Below are 20,109 nucleotides of genomic sequence, written 5' to 3' on the forward strand. Positions count from 1 at the left end.
CACTCTACAAGGTTGGCCAAACATCCAGTCCATTCCCTGTTTTCCTGTGAGCTGCAGATTTGTGAAAAATGTGCTACAGTCATTGGTATGCTGCTATAGCAACTTTGTAGAGGTAACAGGCGCCTCCAGGTGACTGTTGCTGTGAATTGGATGCTATGTAAGTAAAACTGAATCTAAAATTAAATTGAATAACAGGTTTTTAAACCAAACACCAATGGATATTAAAGTCTTGGGTGATAATGAGGTAAGTGATGTCATATTTTCTGATAGTTTTGCGTTTCTTTAATTGCTTCTTTATAATCTTTCATGGACCCTAGATTTTTTTTTTTTTTTTTCCTGGGTTGGGTGGGGGTTCGGTTACAATTTTGGCTCCGACTTGCCCTTAGTGTCACTTGATAATGCTACAATGTAACTTTGGGATGAAATGGCATTTATTTTGCACTTTTTTAGTCTTACTGACCAGTTAAAGTACCCTAAACTACAAATCACTTTCATCTTATTAGTGATTTAAGAAAAGAAAAGTCACTAAGCCTTGAACCCCAGGACTACAGTAAGTGTTAGAAATGTTGGTGTCATAATAAGCTGATAATTACATCTTTTTTTGTTTTGTTTATAATAATAATAAGATAATAAGATGTGATTGAAGTGCAGACTTTTACTGTTATGGCATGTGTCAGCTGGACAGGTCACTAGTGTTTATTTATGATGTGACTGATAATAGAAGAAGCAGGATGTATTGTAAAGTGTACAGTGCTATACTTTCTGCTCAGATCCAGCCAAATGTTGCAAAACTGATTGGACAGTGCTTCAGAGTGCAAACAGTAACAGCAATGGGCTTTTAAAAAAAAAACAGCATATTGAAAATTATGTTAGTTTGTCTAATTTATTTTTAATCTCTGCACTATGTAAACTATGTATACATCCTATATAGATTACCATGTATCAAAATGGTTGTATTTGCAAAAATAATTTTCATAAAATCCTTTGAAGTAAAGCAGAAAGTCTGCACCACATCGTGATTGTTTGATAATATTTTCTGCTATGTTGTTACTTTGCTATTCTATATTATACAAATAAGTTATTGGTTTTAATATTCTATGATTTAATACTAACTAATTCGTAAAAAAAAAACAAAAAAACAATACAAATATCTTGATGTGCAAGGTTTTAATAGAACAATATGTCATGCTACTGATTATATAATTTATTTCCCTGATCAACAATCCAATGCTTTATTGTTTGGTTGTAATCAACAGAGTCCCAAGATATCCTTAAGTGTTCAGCGAAACTTACATCATAGTGAGTTCTGACTAGCTCCAAATAGGTTTGTGTGTTCAGTTTCAAACATGTTCCCCAAAAATCAGACATTAAGTTGTAATATCAAGGTAATTTTCAAAAAGAAAGAACCCCACTTGCAGTAAATGACATACTTAAGCACCTTCATGTCAAACATATCCTTTAACAACAAACTAGCAAGCTGTTTATTTGTCAAGTTAGACACCAAAAGCATCAGAATACGTTATTGATCTCATCTGAAATTATGTACAGTTAAAAAAAAATATGAAAGCATGTAAAGTTTTTTTTTTTTAACTGTATTAAAATACGTAATCAGTTGTTATAAACCGCTGCATAATATCAGTAAAGAAAGTATATATAAGGTGTAGTAGTAAGTTTGCTAAGTTAATTGTTCACTAATTTCTTGGAAGAGTCAATTTTAAAGGATGACCTGTTCCTCGGTGAACGGTCCCTTTAAGTGGCTTGACTAAAGACTCCAAGCCCCACAATGCACCGGTCTGTTCTTCAACAAAAACGCGGAAACAATAGAGGCAATCAGTTTGTCAAAACAGATAACACCGAGTCGGCAGAAAGTGAGCGTAGTTGGTGCTGACAGCTGTCAAAGTTAATATCTATCGTCTGTCAAACGATCTAAAAGACTAGCCATGGCTCTGAAGAGAATACAGAAGGTAAAGAAAATAATCGTTTTTTACATAATTTGTTTGATGTACGGGGTACAGGTCGGAGCGATGCGGAAACATAGCTTTAACGGTAGCGAGTCAGTTGTCATACAGCATATTTGCTAGCGTTATCAGTGTTTTATAATGTTTTTAAATTCGCAATGAACAATTGTCAGTATTTCTTTTTTACCGTCTGCAAGTCATATGAGCTAATACAGGTACAGAAATGGAATAACAATCCTTCTGTTTTTTTCAGCCAGGCTTTTCTTTTGTGATATTTAAGTTATGCTATTGTTGGGTGTATGCCTGTCGCCGTGTTGAAGAGACTGATAAACCTCTTCAGGAACAAGTATGGGAGAAAGGGCCGGGGCTTTATCGTGTGACATGTTGTGCATTTTTGCAGGTTTATTAGCCTAAATCCAAACCCGCTGCTGGTTGTAGTCGTGGTTTTGTTAGATTTAGAGGGTAGTTTGCCCACATTAATATACAGTCTAACAAAATGTAACGCTTGTGTTGCTTCTTAATCAGTGCACAAGCTGACAAACTCTAAAAGTGTTGATTTTTTTCAGGAGTTAAATGACCTACAGAGGGACCCTCCAGCTTCATGTTCTGCTGGACCTGTTGGGGAAGACAGTAAGTGTGACTTTTGGTTAATTTTGCTACTTTTTAGTCATGTCTCAAAGTTTAGTTGTGTCTTTTGGGACTGTGTTGTATGCTCACATGCTGTTTCTTTATCGTTGTTTTCTTTAGTGTTTCACTGGCAAGCTACCATCACAGGACCGGTGAGCTTTTTCTGGATATGATTCCTGGACATTTTCTTTTTAAACCAAGCTGCTTCTGGATCTCTAGACAATAGTGTTTTATGTGGAGTTTACAGCCCTTTCTGTTCTTTATGGCCAGCACAGACTGGCACACTCTATCCTGATGCTATTCACTGAAGGCCAGGTCATTACTGAGGCCATATATTGTATCTCTCTTGCAACACATTATCGATACACTGATGGCAAGTGTCGATATTTTTTTGAAACATCTAGTCACTTTAAAGTGCATCCTCATGTGAGTTTGAGTCAATAGAGTCACTATTTCATGGTCTTTTTTAATGGAGAGACTTTTTAAAATACCGAGGGTGAAGGAAGCAAAAGTTGAATAGCTTCTTGTGACAAAACTCTCTGGGGGCATAAATCAGTAAACAGGGATAGAAAATTGAGGGCTTACCAATTTTATCAATCCATTCTCTTCCAATTATCCTCATCAGGATCACATGGGAATGGAGCCTATCCCCGCTATCATAGGACGAGAGGCAGGGGAACCCCCTGACACTAGTCTGCTCCAACTAGTTTTACCGATGTAAACACAATGCCTGCTTTTTGCTCTTATAATTGTTTGTTCATCAAGGATTGTGACATTACTGTGATATTGTGGTAAGATATAGTGATAGTATCACCGGTGACTATATCCCTGTAATTAAGAAAGAAGTGTTGGGTATGACTTTAAACCAGTTTTCTACTTTATTTCAGAATGACAGCCCATATCATGGTGGAGTTTTCTTTCTTTCTGTGCATTTCCCCACTGACTATCCCTTTAAACCACCAAAGGTAAGTGTATTTGTTCTTGAGACTAATTGTCTCAGAAGTACTACACTATACTATACTAACAACACTATTTTTTGTCATTGTATAGAGTAAATGATTAATGAATATTGTATATTGTTATTAGATCCAGTTGTTACAGTATTTTTTTTTTTAAACTAGAGCTAATTTTGCACATGTGTGCTTTGCTTTCATTTACAGGTTGCCTTTACTACGAAAATCTATCACCCAAACATAAACAGCAATGGTAGCATTTGCCTTGACATCTTGAGGTCACAGTGGTCACCTGCACTTACAGTATCAAAAGGTAACCAAATCCATGTCCATTCATTTTTGCTTTATGATTCATTGTATTTGATACATTTATTTGTACTCTGGTTTTTAAGGACCCCTAAAACTGAGAGATTTTGAATAACTGTTCATCCTGTTTTGTGTTTTAGCATGGACAAGAAGTTTTAGTTTAGAAATTCATGTGCACTCAGGATATCTGCTCTTGCTCTTATAACTGGATTCCAGCATTATTATCTTGACTTGTGCTTATATTACACCCAGTAGCTGGAGTCTGCACGTTACTTAACAGCATCTCAGCGCATACATGGGATTCAGTGAAAAGGGGTATACGCCTACCTTTACCATATGACTAATACAAATTCAGCAAGGCAATTCCTGATGCCAAGCAACAATGCCATGTTTAAATTATTTAAAGATGGTCTACCTGTTTGATACGAGCAATGACAGTATAAATCTTAATCATTCTGACACTTGCATGCTTTTTTTAAGAGAGATGTCCTCCTGTATGCCAAGGTTTTCTTGGCCGTTTAAAACACATGCTACTCCCTAGCCACTCATCACTACCTGTGACCTTGTGCTCCAGCTGAAGTAAGGACAGCAGCTACTTATTACCTGTCCTGCCCTAATTCGTCATCCTCCTTCGCATGAAAAAAAAATAGTGTAAAAGATGGCTGTAGTTTCCAGTTCTAAAAACTGAACAACTCCAAAGTGCCTTAAACTTGCATTTAAGGCACTTTTAATCCACAAAAAAACAGCCCTCAGTTCCCATGCTTTGCTATACAATACTTTGCAGTTTTCAGGTTATACTATATAAAACATAAAAGTTATTTTTTAAAATTTTGGTAAATATAAAGGAGGATAAACCAGGGTTTTCTCATTGGCATGTAGTTAGTCAGATCCACCTTTCTGCAACAACAAAAACATTCATCTTGTAGCTTCACAAGGGAACTCGATTAACCTGTCGATGACTTCATGGTGGTCCCGATTCTTATGCAGTCTAGAGAAGGAAACAAAGACATCTATTGATTACTAGTAGTTAGCATGGATAACTAATCATAGTCAGTGCTGACCCTGTTGTCTATGCTAGTAAATGTCGTGCAATTAAATATAGGATTTTTTTCATGCTACTGCTGTCTCCATACGATGTGCCTTATCAGATCTAAGCGGAGGTAACGAGTTTGCAGCAGTGTTATTTGAAAATGTAAATGTATCAGTGTGGATGGATAAATTACAGCAGTACCATGTCAGATTTGTATCTGTTTTGCATCCATTTTATTTTGAAGTCACAGGAAATGAAACTTTTTAAATAAATCAATATAATTAACAGCTAATTGAAATGCTGGGTAAAACATAACATGAGGTGGGAATTTCAAAGATGAGGATAATGCATTATAATGCACACAGTGACGCAATGAAAGACCCTTTGGTGAAGCAATCCGCTGTCTTGTCACGAAGTCTGGAGTCTTCCAAGTGAATGATTTCTAGCCCTTAGGAAAATGGCTAATAGGATTTTTTTAGGGTTGATTATCCAGAAATGTGACCTCTGCACTCTGTGCATTTCTGTCAGAAAAATATCATATGCATGTTTTATGTTTAAATACACTTACTAAAGACCTACACTAACAGGATTTTGATGTCAATGTACATCAAATCAAAGCTCATCTGTTTGTATTTCAAATTTAGAGTTATTCTTGTGTATATGAGGAGCTTGAAAAAAAAAACAACTTTCTTAAAGTGTCCATGGTGATTTAATTAAATTAAATTAATCCATTTATTTTCTTATGTGTCTTTGTTTCAACAGTTTTATTATCCATATGCTCACTGCTTTGTGACCCAAATCCAGATGATCCCCTAGTCCCTGACATCGCGCATATTTATAAATCAGACAGACAAAAGTAAGTACGAAGCCGATTGTTAAGAAAACACAATTACACAAGTACACAGTTCTCTTAACATGATTTTCTTTCTCTTTAGGTACAACAAAATTGCCAGGGAATGGACCCAAAGGTATGCAATGTGAAGGACTGATGTTCCAGCTGCCTCAAAGACGCATCCCTCAACACCTCAGAATATGACTGTTTAATTGCTTTATCCTCACTGGTTCTAATTGAGGTGTTTGACATGCTTGAAGCACTTTCTCTACCCAGACCTTACTTGACTTAACTGCTTTTAGTTTTTATTTTTATTTTATTCTCTTAAATTGGCATTATTATTATTATTATTATTATTATTATTATTAGATATGAGATGGAAGTTTGGGGAGGTTCTTTTACATTTTTGCTGTATGGAATGATACTGAATTTATTTTTCATGATTTTTTGCATTAAAATATTATGCAAAAAGTGAATTTATAATTGTTTCTCAGGAGTACTCAGAACTAAACTGAAAATGGTTCAGTGATAACTCTTCATTTCTACAACCAAGTCTTGGTGTCATAAACCTGACCACTAGGTGGCAGTCTTTACTTTTTACTTGCCAAACATGTCTGGTGGATAATTTAATATTCATGTTTGTGTTACATTTAATTCAGGCCCATTTGCTAAATGGTTAATTGTGTGGATAGTGGCTATTATGGAGTGTTGCTCTGGCTATGAACTGAAAATGAGGCCTGTTCTGTCAATTGAAATCAGACCACCCATTACCATCATCTCTGCTCCTTCCTTTGTGCTGATGAAGCTCGTGTCTCCATATAAGTGGAGCACTTCCTGTTTAAAATCGAACTCAAGCATGTTTGCCCAGCTGTTATTACACTATTTTATAACCACTGCTTTCACAAAATGGCTTCAATTTGCAAACGACTTAGAAGGTTTATCATAAAGTGTGAGCATCTCTGTCAATAATTTAAATCTTGCTGCATTTTAAAATAAAGCAATTTTTGCCAATGGATCAAGAGAGAAAAGCACAGTTTGTGCATATGTCAGTAATTATAATGATATAAATGGCTTTCTTTGTGCATTTTTACTTTATTTACCATAAACGTATTCTGCATGCATGATGTAGTCTGGTTTTAGTCTGCAGTAAATACAACATTCCTCCAATGAAAAATAATTCAGACTTTGTTTTCTCATTTTGTATTGTTCTGGATGTTAAAGGTTGTTTTTAAGAAAACCTAATAGTTGCACAGTAAGCTGATAAGTTCCAGCAATATTTGATGTGACTTTTTCAGACTATTGGATTTACTAATAGTCTAAAGAAGACTACGTGTACTGTTGTCTCACACTAACAACGTCCTGGGCTTGAATCTAGTGAAACTGGCTGTAGGTGTGAATGCTTGTCTGTCTCTGTGTGTTAGCCCTTGGCAGACTCGTGGCCTGCCCTTGGTATACCCTGCATCTTACCCTATGGCAGCTGGGAGAGGCTCCAGCCCCCCACCCACCTTCAACTCTCCACAACCCTGAACTGGATTGTCTTGGTCTTAATAACTCTTACAGCCTGCCAAAAAGCAAGCACCCTAGTGTTTTTTTTTCTGACCATTTAAATAAGCATGTAGGACATTCAGGTGGTTGCTTTACCCTTGACATAATTTTTTGAAACTTTAGCTCAAGGGAACAGATGGCAAAGCTCATCTGCATTTTTAGAAATGCAGTTAAAACTTCTCTCATAAGACTAGAATAAAATTGTCAGGTACTTAATAATTACCGCTTTTAATCCCAGATCTCAGGAAGAAGTTGGAAAATGAATTAGGCCAAGAACTGTGGTCCTGCGGCTACATGATTAGTTTGCAGTGTGATAAAAGCTCCATCTGCCACATTAGGGTTGTTAACATGGAGGGTTTTTTTATGTATGAATTGGCTGGCAAGCACAGCGTTAGGTGGCACCTTACATTTAAATCAAAATAAAGATTAGCAATGCTGTTCCTGTTGTAGAGGACAAATCTCTGAGATCAGTGAATATGAATAACTCTGGATGTCCATAGCGGGCTTTACTGAGTGACCTCAACACTCCCTTTTGTTTTGTTTTCTCTTTCCTGTATTACTTCCCTTTCCCACTCTAGTGTTTCCTCTATAAACCAATAGATAGTTTGCCTAGGGCTGTTTGGAGGGGAAAAAGTCACAGCAAAATTGGTTTATATACATGTCAAAGCTGTCTTTGTGTCTAATTATTTATAGTGACTTAATTGTCACGTCTGCTGGTAATTTAGTATAATTTTGGACTCATAATAACTATGATTTCCGTGACTATAAATGGCAATATAATCCCTCAACAGTTTCCCAAAAATGAGACATACACGTTGTGCCCTTACGAGCATAAGCACAAATCAAAACCAAAAACTCTCACATATTCAAGTTTGGGGAACTTCTCAGGAACCCAGGGGGAGGTATAGATCCTCGAGAAAAGTTTCTGGGAGGAGTCCCGCTTTTTTTGCAGGATGACACGTGAAACTTTCCTGAGGAGTTGCTTGGTATGTTTGGTGCGTGTACTGTGGCCGTCCGTTAACTCGCCAGACAACCTATAGCGAGTGGTTCCGTGTGCGCCTGCCTATTTTTAGAAGCCTGCCTAATGGGGGGAAACGAAGGGGCTTAAAGAAAACTGCAGAGGAAGGTCACAACTGCGTTGAGATGAGCTTCCACAACGACTCGAAGTGACGGAATAAAAAGTAGCAGAAGTAACGGCGCTTTCCTGCTACTCGACCTAACTTTGAGTTAAACGCAGTGGCCGCTGGAGAAGTTTCCGTGCAGCACAATGGCTGCCCAGTGCGACGCTTTAAGCGGATACTTGCAGCAGTCGGACCAGGGCTCCAACAGCGAGCGCAGCACAGACTCTCCTCTGCCGGGCTCAGAGGAGGATCTCAGCGGCCCTCACTCGCTGCCAGACCCGGAGTGGACTGAGGAGAGGTTTCGGGTGGACCGTAAAAAGCTGGAAGTCATGTTATTAGGTAATAAAATTAGCCATGTGCAAAGTTAGATAGTTTAAACGTTTAAACGAACAATGCCTTGCATCCCGAAGCAGCTCTCGCCCAGCCCTCTGTTTATTTTAGACTCATATAATCAAACTTTTTCGAAGTTGTTTAAATTTCAGGCCTCTTATTCGGGGAATTTGAGCGTGTCATTTGCTTAATCCGAGAAAAATCAATTAAGTCAAATGGGCCGAGCCAATTAGCTATTGACTTCCAATTAATGGCGTGGACATAAGAAAACAACGTAATAGCTAACCACTCAGAAGCTGTGGGCAGCCCTGGAAAAATGGACGCCCACATTTCTTAATTGTTGCACTTTAACAAACAGAAGGTCGAAGAAGTCGGTTGACCATCATTGAAGGTACTTTTTGGGTAGTTGCGTGCTCCAGCCACAGGCTGTCGCTGCAGCAACTACTGCAGTCTGCATTTGTTTGTAGAGTAAACTGAGTGTCTTTGCAAAATAGTCTGCATGATGCAAAACCTTTGCTTGACTTTTAGAAAATAATGAACTGGAAGTTGATTAGTTACCACAAGCCGTTAAACAAATCCAGTAGCTACAGCTGTAATTGCATCACACTGTGTGATCCAATCTGTCTTCAATACAACAGAATCCTGATGAAAAGTTAAAAACGCCATCTCTCATGTGAACAGAATGGTTTACATTACTGCTCATTTTCTTTTTGGTGATAAAATTTATTCAGAGTGGGATCTCTCCTAATGACGTGCAAGTGACAGTGAACACTTAAACAAGCGATGACAGACTTGTAAAGAGAGGCCCAGTCAGACTCAGTTAAGAGGTCCCTGGAAACTCAAAAGGTTGATGTAATTTATCACAGATTTCAAAACTCTGGAGTGTGGAATATTAGAGCATTACATAAGTGGGCTGGATTTTTTATCATTTCCACAGGAAGGCAGTGACTTGGATCTGATGAGCAGCCAAAAAAGACTTTAGGAGGACTATTATCAGTTATAATCATGTTGAAACGCTATCAAGGACACTATATCGTGTGTGTTGACAGCAGTAATGACTATTGCTTAATATTTTTTTAAGACTTTAACTTGGGGAATGCGGTTCATCAGTTTAGTCTGAGCTGTCCTAACTGTAACTAGGCTCTGAAAAGCAGCAGGTTTTGAAGGAAGTTCATCCCTTATACTAAAAACACAGACATACACATGCACACACGTAGTTCCCTCTTGAGAAAGTCCTTGCTGCTGCCTAACTGCTCTGTACATTCCTCAGTGCTCCATGTCATCCCCAACTCTTCCAGGAAAACAACTTTGCTAGAGGCTGGCCCTAAATCCGAGTGTCCCGGACACACCGCACGCCACGTCATGCAGTGTGTCTGTGTGTGTCTGCGTATGCCATATGTAATCTGTACAGTTTGTCAGATTGTTGTTTTTATCTTTGCCAACCTCTTGTTTCCCAGTTGCTCTTTTATGACATCATGGCTGACGCTGCACATGTTGACAGCTAGGATGCAGAGTAGGAAAGGCTGTTGGGATCCACTCTTGATCTTTATAGTCAGCTGTAGGTGCAGGTTTAAATACCACAGTGCTTTAACAGTTATTTTCACTGGTTTTGATCTGAAGCCAAGATCTGAGGTCTCCTCATAGCTACCTTGGTTATCTTGCAGTAAACATTTTGCAATCCAAGCTCGTTCAGAACATTGCAGACGATTCATTAGGATAGAAAAAGTTCGAAAGTTTGTTTAAGCCTACATGATCATATATTCTCATTTATTTTTAATTATTATTATTTATTTATTTGCTCAGTAGGTGTAAATTCACATCCCCTTTATCGTCATCCCGTTTGGTCAGAGCATTCTAACATCTGGCTGTGTTTTGATTGGATAGACTGTAGATTTTGATGTGGTACATCATGTTCTGTAGGCCAGAGTTTTAGAGCATAGTGAAATCATTTTATGGAAGCTCCAGTGTATTTTTACCCAGTGTTTTATTGTCTGTGAGGCATCTCTGGCTTCTCTTTCTTGGAAAATGAAGTGTTTTTGACCCCAGAGAAAGAGCTGTGGGTCAAATCATGCAATGATCTATTCCTAAAACAGCTATAGCTTTTCTTCTTCTTTTTTTGCCAGATTCAGGTAATGTTCCTGCACTGTTTGCATTTTTGCTTTGTTAAAATACAGATTATATGTAAGCAGCAGGCATACATTTTATTTGATTTCTTTAAAGACATGGGAAACTTTTACAGTACTGCTTGGAAACTGCATTCACAACTAATCTTCAGGGAAACTGAATGGGGGGATTTGAGGCAGATGAGAGTTGACCACTTGCCTGCGTACCATGTGGTTAAATATTCGTCATGTTTAATTCAAAGATTCCAGTCTGAAATAGCAATGAATAATATATATAGTAAGCTTTCATACGGTACATTTAATCTATTGTTTCAACTCCAAGCATTTTATTCACCGGTATGGGATATAACCCTCTGTAGCTTTATGTTATAAGTGCATTTGCTTTTATTGGCTTCCAAATGATTTCTCAGTAAGAAACCTAGCTTTATTCAGAACATACAGGTAAGGGGTCAGAGAAGGACATCAACCCTTTAGTCAGGGGTTGCATAAATTCTGGTGAGCAAAAGTGACCCAGTAGCCCTCTGTGCCCATTAAAAGATGTTGGTGAGTCACCAGCATGTCTCCACGACTTTGCACTGAAACAGAATCCCATGATACACACTTAACCTGCTGTTCGAATCAGCCGCATTTTACTATCCCCCTGTTCTGGCACAGTTTGCTTCAGGAGAAAATGGAAATTATTAACTGCTTTTCAATTACAAATTTACTGTCTCTCGCATTGGCAGGGACACAAGTTCCTGGGCTTAGATCAGTAAATAGAGTGTAAAGTGACAACAAAATCTCACACTAACAGCTATCTGGATTTACTGTTGTACTCTTGGCACCCGCAAATAGAACTCCCAAGTTAATGGCTTGGAGACATTAACAGAGGGATGGTCTTGTGTGGGCAGGGAACAGTGTAAGAGAACTTTTGTGCCTATTACATCGCTATTCAAACTCACGAAACTAAGAAACTGGGGGCAAGTGTGGGAAAGGGGTAACATTTGTTTCCAACTCCAATTATCAAAATTGAGGGCATCTGTAAGTGCAACATGATTTTCCGTGAGTTTTCACACATGTATTACCTATGTGCTCTAATATGCATGGCTCAACTGTAAGAGCTCTGGATCATTTAGACTACTAATGATTAGAGTTTAGCTGTGTTTGTGAGTGAATTTCGGCTCCTGGTGAGCCACTGTGTATACACATCCTAACAACATGTTTGCTGAGTAACTGTGACAGCAGCCTACAATTAGACTAAGTGAATCATTTTTGTCACTGAACTAATTTGTTTTCCTGCTTCTAAACCACACACTATTGGTTAGGTTTATTTCTAAATGGAAAAACCGCTGCATATGACACTGAGAGAATTTTCAATTATTTTCAGCATTATAATGAAGTTATTTTAGACACTAGGGGATCTGAAGATACTGGTACTAGTTCAGAATTTTTGAATTTGTGGGACGGAATGAAAACATTTTATTTTTAAGCAGTGTAGAAATTCTAAATAGACATTTAGTGGCTTGTTTCTATACCTATATGATGAGGTGTAGGTTTGTGTGTCTTGTGTGTGTGTGTGTGTGTGGGCGGGCGCTTAACCTCCTCTTCCTCCTGGATGCTGGGTAAGACTCACAGGCAGGAAGTGAGTGTCTTTTGGGGAATGTGCTGCAGGCTTTCTCTTGTTCTCCCCTTTTATTGCTCCCTCTTGAGTATTCAAACAGTGCTCTGTTGTTGCAACTTCCATCACATCCACTGTAGAGTTGTTGGGCTTTCCCCAAGTCTTTATCTCATACTAAGACAAGATCCTCACTTTAACCTTCAAACCTAACCAAACACAGGCAAATCACACATCAGAAACTATAGTTTAGCTGCATGATTCATTTAAAATAACTGAACTTTGATAATGTAGGGCATGACATTAGCTGTTTGCAACACTTTGCCTCACTCGTCCACCCAAAATTACACAGCTGTGGCGTCCAAAGATCTCACCTGCTGTCGGGAGCAACTTCAGTTCAGCATCTTGCTAAGGGCATCTCACGATGTGGAGGAGCCAGGGACTGAATTGCTAGCCATTAAGCACCACAATATTTACCTAGTCTAAAGTGAAAGTAAAGATGGAGAAGCCTTACACAGTCCAAAATTTTCAGTCATGAATGGAAAATATGTGCAGGGCCAGCGCAAGAGAAGGAAAATCCCATATGTCTGAATGTAAAAAATCCTTTTTTTTTGCTCTGATGAGTTAGTCATCTGTTATTCAGAGCTATTGTGATCTTTAAAACAGATTTTGAATGTAATTCAATAAAAATGTGTTATACTTGTAAATGTGCCAGCAGAATAGATGTACTCTTCTCTCCATTGGAATCGGTTTTGCCTTATTAGACCTAAAAAGAGTTCAGTATGATTGAAGTTTGACTTATGAGAGAGTTTAAATCCCCAGTGATCAACTGATGGAAGAACTGGGATGACCGTTTTTGTTCATATAAATACTTTTTATGTACTGTCACACTGCAAAAATAATGGAGAAGGATGGGATGGGTGCTGGCTGTTGTCCCAACAACAGTTTGTTAAAAGGGCAATTAATGATGATTTTCAACCAGAAAAAAATGATCAAGTAAGCTGGCAGGCAATGCTACATTGAGCAGTTTATAATTATTAAATACTTTCATGAGTTTTCTTCTTTGCATTTTCTAAGAAGTTGGAGAATTTTTAGGCTGTAAATGGAAAGATTGTAAGAAATGATCAAAAATACTTTTTTAAGACGAATTCATGACACTAAAATTGTAAATCGCCAGATATGGAGAGGAGTATACAGGCAATACTGTATGTTTCATGTCTGAAAATGCACCACTAAACACTACACGATATGTCCTGTGCAGCAAAGATTGCCTGACTTATTAAAAAGAAGACGTGCACTGAAAGAATATGTGTATATTGCACTTTTAGAGCACTTTAATCACTGAATCATTTATCGTATTCAAACACACATCAGCAAATACAGTTCAGCAGTATAAATGATTAAGTTAATTTGGCTGCTGGGTTTACTCTTGACTGGATATTGCCTGGTTGCAGTTTGCCACATTTCCTCTCTCCCGTTTTCTCCTGGTTTTTTCAGATTTTACTGAAACATGCTGATACAATTAAACAATTCTATTCGACTTTGCTTACGCGTTGAATTCCTTCATCCTGGGCATGATGAGGCTTTCAGGAGCTGTAATATAATTGAGCTTCAGTCGGTGGAAAAACCTGTAATTCATTACTCAAGAAAATAAAACCAGGAGTCTTATTTCAACAGTCCGAGTGGAGCTGGAGTGCTGTGACCCAATTCTATGCTCCTGGAACTGTAAATGGGCTGAAATGAATACCTGTTTTTCTTCGTCCCTCAAACCTCTCTTTCTTCAACCCTTTTCAAAGTGCAGATTTACATTCTGTCTGGTTTGCGGTTGCTATTTTAGAAATGTTTCATGTGGGGCACCCCCGACTTATCCTGCGCTCATGTGCGCTCACCACCCTCGCATAAATGTGCACGCACGCACGCGCACCCCACCCAACCCTTAACCACTCCCCCTAGAGCTTTCATTGTTTATCTATGGAGAACCTTGGGTTTTGGCTTGCTGTTCTCTCTCCTCATTCAACATCCAGTACAGCCTACCTTTTCTCCACTTGCCTTGATTGGGGGGAAAACTTTTTTTTTTTTTTAAATTTAATAAGGGCATTTTTTCTATCTGGTTCTTCCCTTTGCCAGAATAATCATTGCATGAACAAAAGAGAATAGCTGGGGGAACTGTTTAATAATGCGCACACTATTCTGATTGATTGCATTAGCCTAGATAACACAGAAAATTTGAAGAATTGTTGCATGCATGCATCTAAGGATTTTCTGCATCTATACAAGGAAAAAATGTGCTGTTCTATGGTTGCAATGCTGATGAACAGGACATGTCAAGCGATTTCTTAACAGTCCAGTGTAATGTTTACAGAGGAGCTCTCAGCCTGTTAAATGAGAATAACTCCCTATGCTCCATGGGGGATCTAACACAGTAGATACCAGGCACCAGGAATGTACAGCATTGTGTAATCACTTGGCAGTATTCACACAAGGGAGGTCATAACGCAGACATGTTATCGAGAACAGCTTGATACTGGACTGGTTGACCCTACTACCCAGGATGCTTGAGTGTAAATAAATCTCGCTGTTAATATGATGTAGAAATAGTCTAGGTGTTTATGGATAGATGTATATTTTTAATAGTATTTATTTTTTAAAGGTGCTTTAAGGTTGTTCTGAAAATTTTCTGTGCTATCCATTAGGGGTGGGGGAAAAAATCGATACTGTGTAGTATCGGGATATTTTGTTTGCTAATAATGTATCGATACAGGGACAGCAGAAATCGATATTTTGTTACAAAAAAAGTTTTTGTGGACTGGAACATGCTCTGACTTCAGAGCATGTTGATCAGCTCCTTTTTCTGAGCAAGAATCCTGACATTCCTTCACTGTCCAAATGTGTTTAACTTTTTTTTTTTTTTTGGCAGCAATAAACATACCAGTTTACTTATTTTAATTTAAGACATGTTTTATTTTAATTAAGTTTAAAGCTTTTTTATTTAATGTAAAATTATATTTTGTTTTAATTTACTTTCAAATTCTTCAGTTGCTGAATGGGCTGCATAGTTTTCACAAATTGCATAGTTTAGAATAGCTATAATTGTACCAGATGGTTGCATTCAGTTAAGTTGGACTAGACTGTAATACAAACCGTTCAGTTTGTCAACAATAAAACTGACTGAAATGAGAGAAAGACTGAGTGTGAGACTTTGTTATTAGATAAAATGAACATTGATAAAGTTTACCTTTATGTACAGAATCTGAATATTGCAAAATATTTTTTAAAAATTGCAATAATATCGTATCGTGCATTAAGTATTGTGATAATATCGTATCGTGGGATGTATGGTGATTCCCACCTCTACTGTCCATTCTTGTGCCCCTGGGGTCAGTGAGTAGTCTTTCTCCAATAGGCTTTTATCATTGTCAGACAGCGACATCTGGCACTTAGCGGGTGTATTTGATAGCATAGTTGCTTGGCAACCCAGTAGGAGTTGAGCTGTTTTGAGAGACTGAGAGTGACGACTTCTCACCGTAGAAATACAATAACAGGTGTTCAGCTTTGTGGATATTGATGGTGTTTTTTCAAAGCTATAAATGTAACAGTGCTATAAAAGCATCAAGACACACTTCTTGATTTTGAGTAATGGTTGATTACTGCTTTGTTATTGTTATCACAATACCTAGCATTATGCAATCCTCAACCCAAATCAAGTGAAATCTATAGTGTTGATTGTTTTGTGCTCAAAGCGTTGTTAATGTTAGACTTTAGATGACAGAGCGTGAAATCTCAGTTGACAGCTGTTTTCACAGGCCACTTCCCAAGTAATCCCTAAATGAATATCCACACACAAATGTGTAATATTTGTATGCAAAGGACAATAGTTTGAGCATTGGACACATTATGGTTTCCATCATGTTTGAGCAGGTTTTGGTTGTATGCAGGTAAACTGTGTGTGGAACACAAGTGGGAACAATTTTCTAATTTCAGCTGCTTTTGTAAGCAATGGCCTGTAGCAGAACAGTCTTGAACCCGATATCTGATAGACTGTCTTAGCTACACCGGATGCCCCAAAATGCTGGTTGTTGCCCCCTGTGGCAAAATTGGCAAAGTTTAGCAGATGGAATCCCAAATTGCTTTCCAAGTAGCCCTAACAAATGTGAACTAAATTTTCAAAAAGTGTCTGTTAGGTTAACAGTTATCCTCGTACGATCAGTAAATGGCAAAACTGATTCGTTCTAAAAGGAGGATTGCAGTAGGAAGCATAATTGTCTCTAACTAAACAGATTCTGTCTTTTTTTTAAATTGTATTTTTATTTTAAAAATGTCAATGTTGAAAGCTGAGAATGCTTCTCTGTCAGTTTAGATAAGCTCACATAAAACAAAACCCTTGGCTCTGTTGTATTGTTACAGTTTCCTAATCCTGAAATGGTAATCAGATACTGTTGTTGCCTTGGAGAAACAGATGAAATGAGTCTCAGGTGCTATGTAGATGCCATCTTGCCAAAAATATTCCAGAGCAGTTTACAGGGAGACTCGAGTGTTGGGTTTTGTCTGTTTTCATTTAAATCATTCAACCTTTTACTGCCAGGTAGTTGTCAGCTGTGTGGTGTTACACTTGTAGGAACTGGCTTTCATGCAAGATATTCAGACTTGCTGGTTGTGAGCAGCCCTAATTGCTGAAAGACAACCTCACTCAACATTATTGATTGTGTTATTTATTTTATCATTTAACTCATTTGGAGGGGATTTAAATTATAGTGTGTAACAGAGTCTCGCATCAGTTTGTGAAATGATCACAGTGTAGATTGATGAGTCGTGTCTCATGGCTTATGATCAGTGTGGTCTCATCTGTGCTGACTTGTGTCCATTTACATGAAATTAATATTTTCAACTTTAAGAAAAGGGGAAAAAACAAAGTCAACATTTGGGGCTAAAGGAGTTCATGGTAGATCAAATAGGTCAGCTCACAACCCAAGATCAACTTATACATATCACAGACTTTCTCATGTAATTTGCATTATTTTTAAATATGATATAATTAAAATGTCACCTTCTTAAGTCAAAGTATTAACGACTAAGATATTCTATGAAGTGGAATTAAAGTTTTTAAACCATGCCGTCCTAGCCAGGCCTGAAGAAATTCTCTATAATACTTAAAAAATACATCTGTTCATGTGTTAACAAGCGTTGCACATGCATTTGTGGTTTGCAATAGCTTCCTCAGGCCCTCTCATTAGCTCCATGTTAAATCAGCTGAGAGCTGCCACTCTGACTGTGGGGAGGGACATTAGAAAGCTGCTGTAAAAACATCCTCGTTTTCATAAAATGTGGGAATTGTAGTTTTTGCAAGCGTGTTGTTTTCCTGCGAGCATGGAACGGTTTATAAATCTGGCTTTCATATTAATCCCTGTCTTTAGTTTTTGGTATGCTAAGATGTCAAACCTTTCCTAGGTTTGACTTGTTGTTATGAAGTTCTACATGTCTTTCCTTAGCTTAATGCTAACGTAGACTTTTCTGCAAATGTTCCAAGTTTCACCTTAAGTCCTCTGTGGTTACTGCCAGTACAATACCTACAGAGGTTTTCAAGCAGCCCTGCAGTTTAGAGATTTAGGTGGTGCCTCTCTTTGATTTTTGCAATTTAAAAAGATTTTGTCTTCAAAGAAATCCTTTCACATTAAGGCCTTTGATTGCTAAATCTTGCACAGCGCAAATACCAGAGACCAGAGGCAAAGTGCCGTGTGTAGTTTCATGACTAAAACTGTGTGTTTTAGTCAGACAACCATGAAAGCAGAAAAGCAAAGGTGCACATGTCAGATTTTAGAAAAGCATGTATATGCATGATCCTCTTTATAAATCCCAGTGATCTTGTACTTAGTTTCAGAAATCTGCACTCCTATTTATGGCAAATGAAACCACATTAAAGAATAGTAGTGGCAGTAGCACTATTTTTGCACCAACATCATCTTTTAAAAGCACTGTATGATTTTAATTTCACATTAGTAATTTGCAATGTATTTCCACAAAACCTGAAGTATGCATATAATATGAGATCAAGTTGCCTAGCAACCACTTATCAACATACAAACAAAAGCCTGGGCATAATAAGAAGAGTCTTGTAATATGTCTCAGCTAATTTTTCATCTGCATCTTATCAAGCTTGACATTCTTAAGAAAATGTGTACACGTGGTTCAAAGAACACATGCAGTCCGCACATTCTTACATCACATTTAGTTTGTGTGTCGGGGGAAAATTTAAACAAATAGTTTTTGTCCATACAAATTGTTTAGATAGCGAGTCCCAGGTGTACAAACTCCTGCTTTGTTATTTAGTTAGTATTAAATAATTGATTTTGACACATTCAGTCTAAATGGATAATTACTTTAATCCTTGCCATGAAATGTTTGTACTCTAGTTATTGGGAGAGTTGTGACTTGGCTTTAACAAAAAACACAAAAAAAGAACTTGAGCTCATGTCTCAGATTTTCCGTTAAACCAGTGTAGCATTAAACTGAAACTGTCCAAGGGTGAAAATATTAACGTCAAAAATATATTTTTATTTGATTTATTAAGCCCTATTGTTTGCTTGATTGTTGTGTGTGGAATGAAGCCAGAACTGTAGAAATCAACACTGTTTACATTCCTTCAACGTCAAAACAGCGGAATCTCCCAGAAAGTTGCTCTTTCCACAAAATAATGGATACCAGACCTGACTCCATCTGCCAGCGATTAGGCTTGTATAGTTTGCAATGCATTTTTTTTTTTTTTTGGTGCAATGACAGTTATTAGTTATATTAAATAATTATTCAGAAAGCGTTGGAGGGTGTGGATCTGATTAACTACAACTATTATGTCTATTTTCTCAAATTAATACAATTAAGTCTGTTGCTTTAAGTTAGTGTCACATTATTTGTACCATATTTTCAAAAATACATCAGAGGACATAATCCATTGCAAAATGTGAACTGTGCTCAGGGCCTTTGGCTCATTTTTCAGCTGTGATGGCTTTACAGTACACATTGCTGGGAGGGAGGAGCATCGCATTGTCCTTGTGTAACCTGGGTAGGAACAAAACTATGGATCTAATGCATTTGAGAAATGGAAGTCTCTTTGGTATGAGTCTGGAATTGTATATACTGGTAAAATGTATTTTAAAGTCTGGATATATTCTGTTTTTCAGCTCTCATGCAAATATTCATTTGATTTGTCTGAAGGAAAGCTGATAATTTAAATTGGTTTTCTCTGTTGGTGAAAATAACAGGCTTCTTGGTTATCTAAGTACAGAGGCATGAGTTCTGCAGTTTTGTTTTGTGTGTGTGTGCGGTGAAAGGCCTGTCAGTTCTTTGAAAAACAGGGCAAAGCTAAATCCAAAGGATCTCTCTGGTCATCATTTTCCCTTCTAATTTTATGTTATTGGCAAATCATCACATGATTGTTTTGAAGCAGAGAGGGTGAATTTATTGGTTTTCTGAATTTTAAGTCTCAAACTCAACAATAATGGGTGCAAATTCCATTCACTGCATTAAAACAGAGAAAATAATCCCGGTCTTTCATAGGGCGGTAGAGAGGCAGCCTTTCAGTCACTTAACTTAATGTTCATGTGAGCAGTTTTCTTTTTGATGAGGCTGGTGTTTTATTCTAATCAGTAGTGATTGATTTACAAAAAAAAAAAGTACATCCCTTTTGACCATCTTTGAC

At 37.6% G+C, this 20,109-nt stretch overlaps 2 protein-coding genes across 2 annotated transcripts in view; both read left to right on the forward strand.

Moving 5' to 3' along the window:
• The first annotated feature begins 1,808 nt into the window (after positions 1–1,808).
• Positions 1,809–6,883, forward strand: LOC102797996 (ubiquitin-conjugating enzyme E2 D4-like). The gene is made up of 7 exons (XM_006783685.2): positions 1,809–1,964; positions 2,525–2,588; positions 2,706–2,737; positions 3,473–3,550; positions 3,746–3,851; positions 5,637–5,730; positions 5,810–6,883. Exons 1-7 carry the CDS (start codon positions 1,941–1,943, stop codon positions 5,853–5,855), a joined length of 444 nt encoding a protein of 147 aa, XP_006783748.1. The 5' UTR covers positions 1,809–1,940; the 3' UTR covers positions 5,856–6,883.
• A 1,364-nt stretch (positions 6,884–8,247) lies between these two features.
• The window catches only part of LOC102798301 (protein bicaudal C homolog 1-like), a 58,612-nt gene continuing 46,750 nt past the window's right edge, over positions 8,248–20,109 (forward strand). The window contains exon 1 of the mRNA XM_006783686.2: positions 8,248–8,711. Within this exon, the coding sequence (XP_006783749.1) occupies positions 8,519–8,711 (193 nt within the window). The 5' untranslated portion in view covers positions 8,248–8,518. The remainder of the gene's footprint in view (positions 8,712–20,109) is intronic.

The sequence above is a fragment of the Neolamprologus brichardi genome, chromosome 13 (genome assembly GCF_056152115.1).
Source record: "Neolamprologus brichardi isolate AB-2024 chromosome 13, ASM5615211v1, whole genome shotgun sequence".
NCBI classification, from domain to species: domain Eukaryota; kingdom Metazoa; phylum Chordata; class Actinopteri; order Cichliformes; family Cichlidae; genus Neolamprologus; species Neolamprologus brichardi.